Genomic DNA, 13,649 nt, shown 5'->3' with positions numbered 1-13,649 from the left:
TATATCAACTGACTCCAGAAAGTTAAACAGATTTGTAAATGACTTCTATTAAAAAATCTTAATCCTTTAAGTACTTATGAGCTTCTGAAGTTAAGGTTGTGTTTTTCTGTCTATGTACTCTCTGATGAAACCTGTCGCGGGAAACGCCCAGTTTAGAAGAGGTTTGCTATGGGGATTTGCTTCTAAACTGGGCGTTTCCCGAGACAGGTGTAATCAGAGAGGACTTAGACAGAAAAGAACAACCTTAACTTCAGAAGCTCATAAGTACTGAAAGGATTAAGATTTTTTAATAGCAGTAAATTACAAATCTGTTTAACTTTCTGGAGCCAGTTGATATATATAAAAAAAAAGTTTTTTCCTGGAATACTCCTTTAAGTCCCAATATGCAGCAAGGGGGAGAATTATTTGACCAGTAGGTGTCACTCAAAGCTTACTTTCTAATTTAGTGTATTGGACTGCTAATAGAGAAAGAATAGTGTAGGATATAATAGATATAACTGAGACAATTCCCAGGTATAGACTTCCAATGGCAAACTTCTCTTTTCAGAAGGGATTATAGAGGTAATCGAAAAAACAGGTGTAGTTAGGAATAACCACAGTTACAAGTCCATATCTGCAGTCAGGTATTATGGTACATTAAATCTCAATACAGAGTAAAGCAGAAGTCTGTAATGTGTTCAGAAGCTAGCAAACTGATTATATTACAAAATCAAGAGAAATGAGCTTCCGGTAACAGATTTACTATACTGTACATAGCAGGCATAAAGGGGTTAACTCCTGTGCAGATTATTTTCTATATTTCTTCATTGCACAGGTAAGTAAGAAAGAGGTATAACAATGAGTTTGGTCAGAGGCTCTTTACTATAGAGCTCCAATGTCTGTCCCAAAAACGATGCAGTGTCCCCACCGTGCTATGATGGTGAGGGAAGACGTGGGAGAGCAAAGTGGAGATTAATGTGGCAAGATGGCGGTCCGGAAGTATCTCCGTTACCCCTGTTATGGTGGGTAGTTTTGTTAACCGTTCCTGGGGATGATCTAAGTCCTTTTAACGTCCCTGGGCAAGGGATCCATATGAAAGAGTGGCTTTTAGTACAGGGAGGAAGCTACTCAATGTTTAGAAGGGAGTCTGTATGGTGTGTGGAGGATATTCTCCCATCTGACGGAGCGGGAGCCCCTCGTGCATGAGTCTCCCACAGAGAGGCCGCTGTTGCAGAGTCTGCCGGCAGGCAAGAGTTGCGGGGCTCCAAGTTTGGTGAGTGAGTCAGTCTTCTTTGTTGTTTCCTCCTTCAGGCGCCGGGTAGGCAGGAGAAACTTTCATAGATGTCGTGATTTATAAAACCGGAGGAGGAGAGCGCTCCTGACAGCCCACCGCTCAACAGCTGGAGGCACTCCTCAGCGTGCACTAGTACTGCAGGTCTGATATTTCTCCGCAGAGCCGCCTATGAAGATTTATATCTGTTCCCAGAGGTTGGGTGAAATAGGATGAGTCAGTTAAGTGGTATATTATGGCATTTTACAGGCAAAAACTGCTTTTCAGAGATGGAGAGTGGAGATGGAGCTCGCCTCAGGCATGTCTCACTCCATCGACTTCTGGCCACTCCCCCCATTGTTGCATTTTTAATGCACTGTTTAGGAACTGTTTTAATGTATTTTATATTAAAAGTTAAGTTTTACAATATTATACTTCGGGAGGGGAGTTTTTTTGTATCTAGGGGTTTTTTTCAACCCGTCATCCAGGTTTTTCCTGGTTATCTGAGGTTTTGTGATTTATTTTGCTAATACTTGAGCAGTTTTCACCAATCCTGTTGCAACAAAAAAGGATGCTTTATGCACTTTTTGAGGCTTATTTCATTGCTGTTTGCTTAGAACTTGTTCACTGCAATCCAAACTTTTTTGAAAAGTTCTGCAAGCCAATTAAGCCAAACTTATCAAAAGCTCACTCAAATCTATTAGCGACAGATTGTAGATTGTAGGGAAGGGAGCCACCTAGTGGACAAGACGTTAAACCTGTCTTCTGGGACAGGAAGTCATTTTTAGTAACTGAAGAGACATACAAAAATGTTAGGCTGGGTTCACAGAGCGGAGAGTTTTGACATGTATTTAAGTTTAAGTTGACATGTCAATTTTCCCATAAAACGTGGCCGTTTTATTTTGTGCCACATTTACACTGATTGTGGCCGCATTTTCCAGGATAATCGGTATGTGTTTTAAAATAAGCGAATTTTTTGCTGTGTGACCCCAGTCTTAGGAATTACATAGGGAGGAATATTCCAAACTGAATTTGCCTTATGCACCACATGTTTTCACAAAAATTTTGCCTTCTCTGCAATGTTTTTTTTTTTTTTTTTTTTTTTTTTTTGTGGGGTCTGGTATCTGTAAGGGAATGTGGTTTAAATTGCACCAAATTTTGCAACAAGAAACCAAAGTATGCACCAAAAAAAAAAAAAAAAAATGGTGCCACCTCATTCCACCTCCGAAGTGGTATAGACTGAGCACACAGTGTAACATGCGTTAGATTTTCATACAGCATGAGTCACTGTTACTAATGTGACAAAATATTAGTCTGTCTGGTCTAATAAAAAAATATTGAGGAGATTTATCAAAACATATGAAGAGCAAAAGTGAAACAGATGCCCATAGAAATCAGTCAGATTGCATGAGGTGCGCTCGCTTCATAGCAGTGAGTGTTGGCTACTATCAGTGCTCATCATTTAAGGGGCTATCAACCATAAGGTGATTTTAGTATGTACCTGGCAGACTGTGTTGTGAGTAGTGTTGCTTGCGAATATTCGCAATGCAAATTTTATTCGCGAATATAGCACTATATATTCGTAATTAGGAATATTCGTTTTTTTTTTTCACAGTACACATCACAGTGATCATCCCTCTCTGCTTCCAGCTTGTGTGGTGTAAAGAAGGCTCTAATACAACTGTGTGAGACTGGTGTGCGAATTTTCAAAATATGCATATGCTAATTTTCGCATATGCGAATTTTCGCTTATGCTTATTTTCGCATATGCTAATTTTCTCACATCCGAATTTTCGTTTATGCAAATTTGAATATTACGAATATGCAAATGTAGCGAATATATGACGAATATTCGTCCATATATTCGCGAAATATCGCGAATTCAAATATGGCCTATGCCGCTCAAGACTAGCTGTGAGATCACCATAACACTGTGGCTAGCTTTTTGTGAACTGGTATTTCCTTTGAGTTTTCTTCTTTTGCCTACAAATCCCATAATTCCATTTTCCTCCCTCCCACACATCAGCCATTCCACCCATTGAAACATAAATGAGCTGCATCCATTCAAAAGACCTGAGGTTTTCAATCATGGTGCCTACAGCTGTTTCATTAGTTGCAGATTGATCTCTCTCCCACCAAGTGATCCCTCCACCCATTGAAGCAGACAGGCTCCCTGCCATCAGCTGACTAGTGAGTCAGGTCTCGGCCACATTGTAACCTGGGAAAAATCTGAGACAATAGTGATTTTGTATGCTGTTAAAAATAAATATTGGGGTCAAAATCACATGAGAATTGCGAGAAAACCATCACGCACAGGTACAGACACTATATTATGAACTACACTAACTTTACAGCCCCTGTAGAATAGTCAAAAAAATTGAATCCTGGAATATCCCTTTAACCCTTTAGACACTGTGATCGATGCTGATCACAGTGTCAAAAGTATTAGATCTTACATCAAGACTAGCTCAGTCTCCTCAGGCGACCATGTCCAATAAGCTAAAATGTGAAAAAGACAAAAAACAACAAGGTGCGCTCCTAGTGTGGACGGTATAGCAGAGTGGCTTCAATGTGCACAAAAATTGAAGGCTTACCACATCGTGTTGTGCTAAGAGCACAACACCTCAGCAGGCATATAGACTTGCAGGAAGAAATGGAGGTCAGCAGCCACGGTTTCCTTTCCAGGTTCCTCTCGGTCGCTGGATGGGCAATGAAAAGTGGTGGATAAAATCCAGGAAAACAGGAATTACCATACGGCGCTTTTACTCCTTGGACAGATGCAGGCAACAGTCCATATGACAGGTTAGTTCTTTATTGTGCCACATATTTGGTATCACTGCATGCATAATGCAAAATGCTGATTTTCTGTCCCATCAGACATCAGGAAAAAAAATAAAATAAAAGACAATAAAAAAAATCCCATTAAAACAAAAATAGTACCTATATAAACTACAGATCCCTCCATATAACCCCATATAAGGAAAAATAAAAATGCTATAGGGGCCAGAAGAGGAAAGTTTGATGCTTAATGATTTTGTTGAAAAAATGTTAAACTTTTTTTTTAAGTAGTTCAATGACAGAAAAATGATATAAATTGCATATTATTTTAATTGCGTTGGCCTACAGAATAAATATAAGATGTCATTTTTTACCATAAACTGCACTGTGTAACCCCCCCCCCCTTCCAAAAGTTGCAAAACGAGAATTTCCTGTATCCTCCAGGCCAAAATGGGCTGTGTCCCTAAAAGGTAACTCTCATTAAAGGGGTACTCCCGTGGAAAAATTTTTTTTTTTCTTAAATCAACTGGTGCCAGAAAGTTAAACAGATTTGTTAATTACTTCTATTAAAAAATCTTAATCTTTCCAGTACTTTTTAACCCCTTCAGGACGGAGCCCATTTTGGCCTTAAGGACCGGAGCGTTTTTTGAACATCTGACCACTGTCACTTTAAACATTAATAACTCTGGAATGCTTTTAGTTATCATTCTGATTCAGAGATTGTTTTTTCGTGACATATTCTACTTTAACATAGTGGTAAATTTTTGTCGATACTTGCATCCTTTCTTGGTGAAAAATCCGTAAATTTGATGAAAAATTTGAAAATTTAGCATTTTTCTAACTTTGAAGCTCTCTGCTTGTAAGGAAAATGGATATTACGAATACATTTTTTTTGGTTCACATATACAATATGTCTACTTTATGTTTGCATCATAAAATTGACGTGTTTTTACTTTTGGAAGACACCAGAGGGCTTCAACGGTCAGCAGCAATTTTCCGATTTTTCACAAAATTTTCAAACTCAGTATTTTTCAGGGACCAGTTCAGGTTTGAAGTGGATTTGAAGGGTCTTCATATTAGAAATACCCCATAAATGACCCCATTATAAAAACTACACCCCCCAAAGTATTCAAAATGACATTCAGTCAGCGTTTTAACCCTTTAGGTGTTTCACACGAATAGCAGCAAAGTGAAGGAGAAAATTCACAATCTTCATTTTTTACACTCACATGTTCTTGTAGACCCAATTTTAGAATTTTTACAAGGGGTAAAAGGACAACATTTTTACTTGTATTTGTAGCCCAATTTCTCTCGAGTAAGCACATACCTCATATGTCTATGTAAAGTGTTCGGCGGGCGTAGTAGAGGGCTCAGAAGGGAAGGAGCGACAAGGGGATTTTGGAGAGTACGTTTTTCTGAAATGGTTTTTGGGGGGCATGTTACCTTTAGGAAGCCCTTATGGTGCCAGAACAGCAAAAAAAAAACACATGGCATACCATTTTGGAAACTAGACCCCTCGGGGAATGTAACATGGGATAAAGTGAACCTTAATACCCCACAGGTGTTTCTCGACTTTTGCAAATGTAAAAAAAAAAAATTTACCTAAAATGCTTGTTTTCCCAAAAAAATTTTATTTTTAAAAAGGGTAATAGCAGAAAATACCCCTATAAATTTGAAGCCCAATTTCTCCCGATTCAGAAAACACCCCATATGGGGGTGAAAAGTGCTCTGCTGGCGCACTACAGGTCTCAGAAGAGAAGGAGTCACATTTGGCTTTTTGAACGCAAATTTTTCTCTGGGGGCATGCCGCATTTAGGAAGCCCCTATGGTGCCAGGATAGCAAAAAAAAACCACATGGCATACCATTTTGGAAACTAGACCCCTCGGGGAACGTAACAAGGGGTTAAGTGAACCTTTATACCCCACAGGTGTTTCATGACTTTTGCATATGTAAAAAAAAAATTTTTTTTTTACCTAAAATGCTTGTTTTCCCAAACATTTTACATTTTTAAAAAGGGTAAAAGCAGAAAATACCCCCCAAAATTTGAAGCCCAATTTCTCCCGAGTACGGCGATACCCCATATGTGACCCTAAACTGTTGCCTTGAAATACGACAGGGCTCCAAAGTGAGAGCGCCATGTGCATTTGAGGCCTAAATTAGGGATTGCATAGGGGTGGACATAGGGGTATTCTACGCCAGTGATTCCCAAACAGGGTGCCTCCAGCTGTTGCAAAACTCCCAGCATGCCTGGACAGTCAACGGCTGTCTGACAATACTGGGAGTTGTTTTGCAACAGCTGGAGGCTCCATTCTGGAAACAGTGGCGTACCAGACGTTTTTCATTTTTATTGGGGAGGGGAGGGGGGCTGTGTAGGGGTATGTGTATATGTAGTGTTTTTTACTTTTTATTTTATTTTTTGTGTTAGTGTAGTGTTTTTAGAGGGTACAGTCGCACGGGCGGGGGTTCACAGTAGTTTCTCGCTGGCAATTTGAGCTGCAGCAGAAAGTTTGCGGCAGCTCAAATTTGCAGCCAGATACTTACTGTAATCCTCCGCCCATGTGAGTGTACCCTGTACGTTCACATTGGGGGGGGGGGGGAAGACATCCAGCTGTTGCATAACTACAACTCCCAGCATGCCCGTTGGCTGTCGGTGACTGCTGAGAGTTGCAGTTTTGCAACAACTGTAGGCACACTGGTTATGTATCACTGAGTTTGTGACCTAACTCAGTGTTTCACAACCAGTGTGCCTCCAGCTGTTGCAAAACTACAACTCCCAGCATGTACGGTGCATGGTGTACGGTGACTGCTGAGAGTTGTAGTTTGCAACAGCTGGAGGCACACCGGTCGTGAAACACTGAGTTAGGTAAAAAAAAACTCTGAGTTTCACAACCAGTGTGCCTTCAGCTGTTGCAAAACTACAACTCTCAGCAGTCACCGACAGCCAACGGGCATGCTGGGAGTTGTAGTTATGCAACCAGCAGATGCACCACTACAACTCCCAGCATGCACTTTAGCTGTTTGAGCAAGCTGGGAGTTGTAGTTAGACAACAGCTGAAGGTACACTTTTCCATAGAAAGAATGTGCCTCCAGCTGTTGCAAACCCATAAGTCCCAGCATGCCCATAAGGGAATGCTGGGAGTTGTGGTGGTCTGCCTCCTGCTGTTGCATAACTACAGCTCCCAGCATGCCCTTTTTGCATGCTGGGAGCTGTTGCTAAGCAACAGCAGGAGGCTGTCACTCACCTCCAACGATCCAGACGCTGCAGGTCAGTCCCGCCGCCGCAGCTGCTCCTGGGGCCCCGATCCCAACAGGGGCGCCGGGGATCGGGGTCCCCAGCACCCGGGGTGCACGTCCCGCACCCGCTCACGTCCTCCGGAAGAGGGGCGGAGCGGGTGCGGGAGTGACACCCGCAGCAGGCGCCCTAATTGGTCGGCCGGTAATCCGGCCGACGAATCAGGGCGATCGTGAGGTGGCACCAGTGCCACCTCACCCCTGCAGGCTCTGGCTGTTCGGGGCCGTCAGAGACGGCCCCGAACACCCAGTAATTCCGGGTCACCGGGTCACTGGAGACCCGATTGACCCGGAATCGCCACAGATCGCTGGACTGAATTGTCCAGCGATCTGCGGCGATCGCCGACATGGGGGGGCATAATGACCCCCCTGGGCGATATGCCGGGATGCCTGCTGAACGATTTCAGCAGGCATCCGGCTCCGGTCCCCAACCGGCTAGCGGTGGAGGTCGGAATTCCCACGGGCGTATGGATACGCCCTTGGTCCTTAAGGACTCGGGATTCAGGGCGTATCCATACGCCCTATGTCCTGAAGAGGTTAAGGTCTGTATACTACAGAGGAAATTGTTTTCTTTTCGGAACACAGAGTTCTCTGTTGACATCATGAGCACAGGGCTCTATGCTGACATCTCTGTCCATTTTAGGAACTGTCCAGAATAGCATATTGCTATGGGGATTTTCTCCTACTCTGGACAGTTCTCAAAATAGAAGTAATTTGCAAACCTGTTTAACTTTATGGCACTAGTTGATTTAAAAAAAAAAGTTTTCCAACGGGAGTACCCCTTTAAAAAATGTTTTTGCTATTGCACTCCTTATGGTAAATAAAACATTTCTAATATACTTTGTTTAAAAAAATTAATGTTTTCTATGCTTTATTTATGCTTAAAAAAGCTCAAGAGCACATTTTCCCCCATCTCATACACAGACTTTGGACCGAAGTCCAAATACAGAAAGTGCAGCCTGGAGTGCTGAGGGGGGGGTGTCCATCCTCATCCAATCATGAGCTCCTCTCACACTTAACTGCCATATGCTATTGGTTGGACACCCCCCCCCCCCTCAGCACTCCAGGCTGCACTTCTGTGTTTGGACTTCGGTCCAAAGTCTGTGTATGAGATGGGGGAAAATGTGCTCTTGAGCTTTTTTAGGCACAAATAAAACATAGAAAACTTCCTTTTTTTATTTTATTTTTTTTTTTAAACAAAGTATATTTGAAATAGTTTTTATTTACCTTAAGAAGTGCAATAGCAAAAATTTGTTTTAATGAGAGTGTCCATTTAAGGGGTTAAACTTTGGCTGTCCGGGCTTACTGAGAGTTGTAGTTTTGCAACGGCTGAAGGCACCCTGGTTCAGAAACTGTGGTCTACAGCTCCCACTTCTTTGAATCTTCTAAATTACACATACAAACCACTAGAGGGCTCTAAAACTTTAATTATCTGTTACTAACTTCATACTCCAAAATTATTCTGGCTAATCTAGGTTGGGACAGGCTCAGATAATTCTATTTTTTTTAAATACTGCTATTTCGGTGGCTGACAGAATTTATTAAGGCAGTGGCAAAGCTATCTGTTAACATGACCTGACTTTTTCATACTACTTCGAAACAACATTCTAGGTGATTTTTCTATTTTTACTTTCTGTATTTCTATTACCATGCAACAGACACAAAACATGATATGCCACAGTCCTCAAATAACTGAATGCTTCTTCTTCAACTAACAATTGTCATAATGTGGACCAGTGTTTCCCTTCCAGCTGTTGCAAAACTACAATTCCCAGCATGCATGGACAGACTCCGGCTGTCCGGGCATTCTGGTAGTTGTAGTTTTGCAACATCTGGAGGCACCCTGGTTGGGAAGCACTGATCCAGACTCTCTGTCCACAAGAAGCCTTGTAAGACAGAAGTCTAACTGACTGTAGAAGCAGAAGTCAAGGTCCATTAATGTCCCTACAAACTCACCACGAGACATCATAATATTATCTCATGCCTGAAAGACACTAAAATGAGGAGAGAATAACTAAAAACAGTATGGAAGTTTTAGCTTAGACTAGACTTTGTAGAAATGCCCCAGATTTTTAAAAGTGATGCTGGCGGTTTCAAAATCCAGTGCATCTTCAGACTGTCTGGTTTTAATATGCACCTTCTGTAAGCTGGTTTATTTTTTTTAATTTTTTTTTTTTTAGTACATATGTGGCGTACCCCCTTTTACAGAAGCCCCACCCTTTAGTGGAAAAGTGTGTAAAACACATGAAAAATCATTGAAGTTATTGTGTCCTCCCCCCAAAAAATTATAATTAATAAATAAATAAATGAATGAAAAATCATCTCCAGCCTGTCACCAAGGATGGCATAAATAGAACTTAAAGGAGTACTGTGGTGCAGGACAATTTATCCCCTATCCAAAGGATATGGAATAAGTGTCCGATCGCGGGGGGGGGGGTCTGCTCTTCTCGTGCAATCTCCCACACCACACACCCCTCCAAATTTTACTATAGGAGAGCCGGAGATACACGTAAGCTGTATCTCCAGCTCTTCTATAAAGATGCATAGAGGGGGTATGTTGGCAACCGCCTTGTGCAGGGGTCGACACAGCTCTGTTCACGGGGAGAGCTGGGATGCTGTGCAGGAGATCGCGGGGGGTCCCAGCAGTCAGCCCCCCCTGACTTTTCAGTCCGTGATCAGGCTCCTTCATTTATGAATGATGGCACAAATGATATGGCCTACCAGACACTATGGCCTAGATTAAAGGTCCAACAGATTTCCTTCTACTTCTACCATAGGGGGACCACTTTTCATGTCTATGATCTTTCATATCTCTCACAATCTTGACAATTTTTCTTGTAGGTTAATGTTTTGGTTGTTTTTTATTCTTTCACTAGATCTAATTGGTATTGCCATGGTAGCTTTTTTATTTTTTATTTTTATTTTTTTATAAATCAATGGAAAAAAAAAATATGGGTTATTGTCTATTTTCATATTTATCCACTACTAGTCTTTGAAAGTATGTGTAGGTCTGAAATACTGGTTCAAGTAAAGGGTTTTTTGTCCTCCCCCCTCCTCCCTGATTCGAGATAATCCAGCTGAAATAAAAAAAAATCCATTGTGTCTTTCTCACTTGCCAGCCACAAAACCTGTTGCAGCTCCCAAAGAGGATCATTTTTGGAACTCTTGGAAAAAGCCATTGCGTCTTCTTCAATTGCTAGATTCAAAACCTGTTGCAAGTTCCAAAAAGTAAGAAGTTTTGACAATTTTTCCAGTGTTTATAAAAACAATTTCTTCTTTACTATTTTGAGACACCAATCCAGTTGCAACTCTGCAAACAGAAAGTAAGGCTTGGTCAGGGCCTGAGTTTAGGAATTTCAACTCTACGTAACCACATGGAACGATCAAAAGGCCTGTATACAGCTACCACTAATTCACCACTATCTGCATAAACCGATAGGTGTATTGTGTGTATGAAGAAAAAAGTACTAGATAGCTAAAGCCTTAGACCATCGGTATAAAGTAGGAATGGATTTTTTTTTTCAGGCTACAGGTAGGGTCACACATCACAGATCCACAGCGTATTTTACACTGTAGATGCGCTGATGACCGACCCTATAGTGTGCCGCCTGCTGTGCCTGCTTTGTCAGCTGGTAGCATTATTTCACCGCTACGAGCAGACACACAGAGAACTATGAGCAACAGTGCACACACGCAGTGTACTCACAGACATTGTGGTCACTCGCCCTGTCCCTGAGCTAGGCTGAGATCGGCTGCAATGTCTGTGTACACTGCGCATGTGTGCAGCGATTCGCATGTCCCTGTGTGTTTGCTCGTAGTGGTTGGAAATAGGAAGGAGCAGGTTGGAAACGGAAGCTGGATCGCGCTGTCACAGAGGAGGTAAGCCAAGGCTTATAGGATAAGGTGCTTTATTCTTCAAAAAATGCAACACGTTTCAAAACCATCCGTTTTTTTCATCAAACTGGATGGTTTTGAAACGCCATACATTTTTTGAAGAATAAAGCACCTTATCCTATAAGCCATGGCCTACCTTCTCTGTGACAGCGCGATCCAGCTTCCGTTTCCAACCTGCTCCCTCCTATTTCCAGTTACTTCACGTCTGCTTGTCAGCGTGGGAAGTGGCTGCAGTCTCCTCCTTACCTTCGCTCCTCCAAGTGTTGTGCCTTCTCTGCACAACTAGCACAGGTGAGCAAGTTTCTTATGAGTCTACACTACGGTTGTTACCGCCACCGATAACGCACAGGGAGCGCTCCTTCTCTTTTTCATTACTGCTCGTAGTGGTGGATTGCTGCTTCGAGCAGACAAAGCAGGCAGCACACTACAGGGTTGGTCATCAGTGCATCCGCAGTGTAAAATATTCTGTGGAGCCATTACATCTGACCCTACCCTAAATTAGATTTTATAGGGACAAGCTAGACAGCCAGCTTGCCTCAACTTTTCAAAAGCAAACATCTGACAAGTGAGGGTCCGTTCTCTGCTCCACACTGAGTCAACTTTCCACTCCCTCTGACTGCACTACCCCTGCAAGAGACAGGAGCAGAAGCAGCATCTTCACGGTAGAGTACATGTTGATGACAACATTTTTTACATCAGATATTCCAACCTGGGGGCAATCATCACTAAAGACATATACTGTTACTACCAGCCAGGCTTACACATACACAGCCGATCATGATCCCAAAAAAGGGATAATTTTTTCAACATTTTAAAATTAAAAAAGCTATTTCTCCTTCACTATTTTGCAACACTTGACGGTATTTTCAGCTTTCAAAATGTATTGTTTATAAAAGTGATTTCTTCTTCACTATTTTGTGGCACCGTCACCAAACCTGTTGCTACTCCCATGAAGAGATCATTTTTGAAATGCTTGGAAAAATCCATTGTCTTCCAATACCTCTGTGAGCCTTTTAATGGGGTTATCCAGGAAAAAACTATTATATATATATATATATATATATATTTATATTTATGGTCAAGGCCTTCCAGTGCGTATGGAAACGTAGCCTACCTAATTAAACCGACAAACCACATATATCACCACTCACCTAAACCTGTATCCGAGGAAACAAATATATACCTACTACACCTAACATGCGGCAGAGTTGTACCCAGGCCGCCATCGGAGGGTACACCTTTAAGAGGGCATACCCTGAATAAGATTGAAGGAAAGAATGCTGAAAATGAGGGAGGGATAATGGGTGGGACAGCGTGACGTTCGACGTGCCCCCTGAACCTGCACGTAGACGTATTTATACCACCCAAGCCCCTCCCATAAACTCAGGTATGTAACCAACCTTCCACTTATGGTCAAGGCCTTCTAGTGCGTATGGAAACGTAGCCTACCTAATTAAACCGACAAACCACATATATCACCACTCACCTAAACCTGTATCCGAGGAAACAAATATATACCTACTACACCTAACATGCGGCAGAGTTGTGCCCAGGCCGCCATCAGATTGAACACCTTTAAGAGGGCAAGAACAGCATACATAGGGATGTGATAAGTTATGTGTCCGTAATATAAGAAAAGAGCATCAGCTGCCAACCCCGTACTCAGGCCATGGTCTGCAAACCTCCCAGCGAATTTCCAGCAGCACTCACGACACCTTTGCCAATGCATCTACCTCACCAGATGCCATTGCTAGCCCCTAAACATCACATAACTGTCCCCATATAACTTTCCATAAGAACTGACAAACAGACTCCCTACCTCACTGTACCTCATGAACCCAACTCTCGAGGAAACATCGTATGCCGCTTCTAAATATTGGCCAAAACCCGGCAAACCATAGGAGAAAACAATGGTAAGGAACCATATTGCATGAGACATGGAACCTCACCGGAGTACACTACCTACAGAAAACAATATTCCCTGAACCAGTGACTATAAACAAGGAATAATGACTAACTGTACCATGTCCTGCGTGTGAATATGTCACCTGTACGCTGAGAAAGATAGTGACAAACACGGCAGTCATGTCCTGAAAAAGCGTGTCAGCACAAATGACTATGCAGTGCATCCCACCTGAAAGCGTGACAGGCATCACAGGTATACAACTGCCTAAACGTTGAAAACGTGTCCGAGACAATAGCCTATAAAATGTATTCCCCTGCAGACGTGGCAGGCAGACTGAGAATACCCACGACCTGTAAACGTGACATGATCAACTAATTGTTGATAATACGCCATTGTACATAACGCGTATGACCATTACCTATAAAATTTGTGCACTGTGATTACCTTAACGTATGAGAAAATAAGCACTATGCCTAGCACGCAGTGTCATACCCACATCAATGACGTAAGCGTGTGACTACCATGCCAAG

At 42.2% G+C, this 13,649-nt stretch overlaps 1 protein-coding gene across 11 annotated transcripts in view; it reads left to right on the top strand.

The window, feature by feature from the left end:
- The first annotated feature begins 241 nt into the window (after nt 1-241).
- The window catches only part of LOC130281734 (basic salivary proline-rich protein 2-like), a 41,442-nt gene continuing 28,034 nt past the window's right edge, over nt 242-13,649 (top strand). For 3 of the 11 annotated variants that reach the window (XM_056529309.1, XM_056529308.1, XM_056529307.1), the window contains exon 1: nt 253-1,252. Coding sequence is in view for 2 of the 11 variants with exons in the window: in XM_056529300.1 (XP_056385275.1) it covers nt 965-1,001 (37 nt within the window). In the remaining 9 variants the exon portion in view is untranslated. Of the gene's footprint in view, nt 1,253-13,649 lie in introns of all 11 variants that reach the window. The other 8 variants (XM_056529299.1, XM_056529298.1, XM_056529305.1 and 5 more) reach the window with 6 other exon arrangements.

Source organism: Hyla sarda, chromosome 7 (assembly GCF_029499605.1).
Source record: "Hyla sarda isolate aHylSar1 chromosome 7, aHylSar1.hap1, whole genome shotgun sequence".
Taxonomy (NCBI): Eukaryota; Metazoa; Chordata; class Amphibia; order Anura; family Hylidae; genus Hyla; species Hyla sarda.
This window is presented reverse-complemented; position numbering and strand designations above follow the sequence as displayed.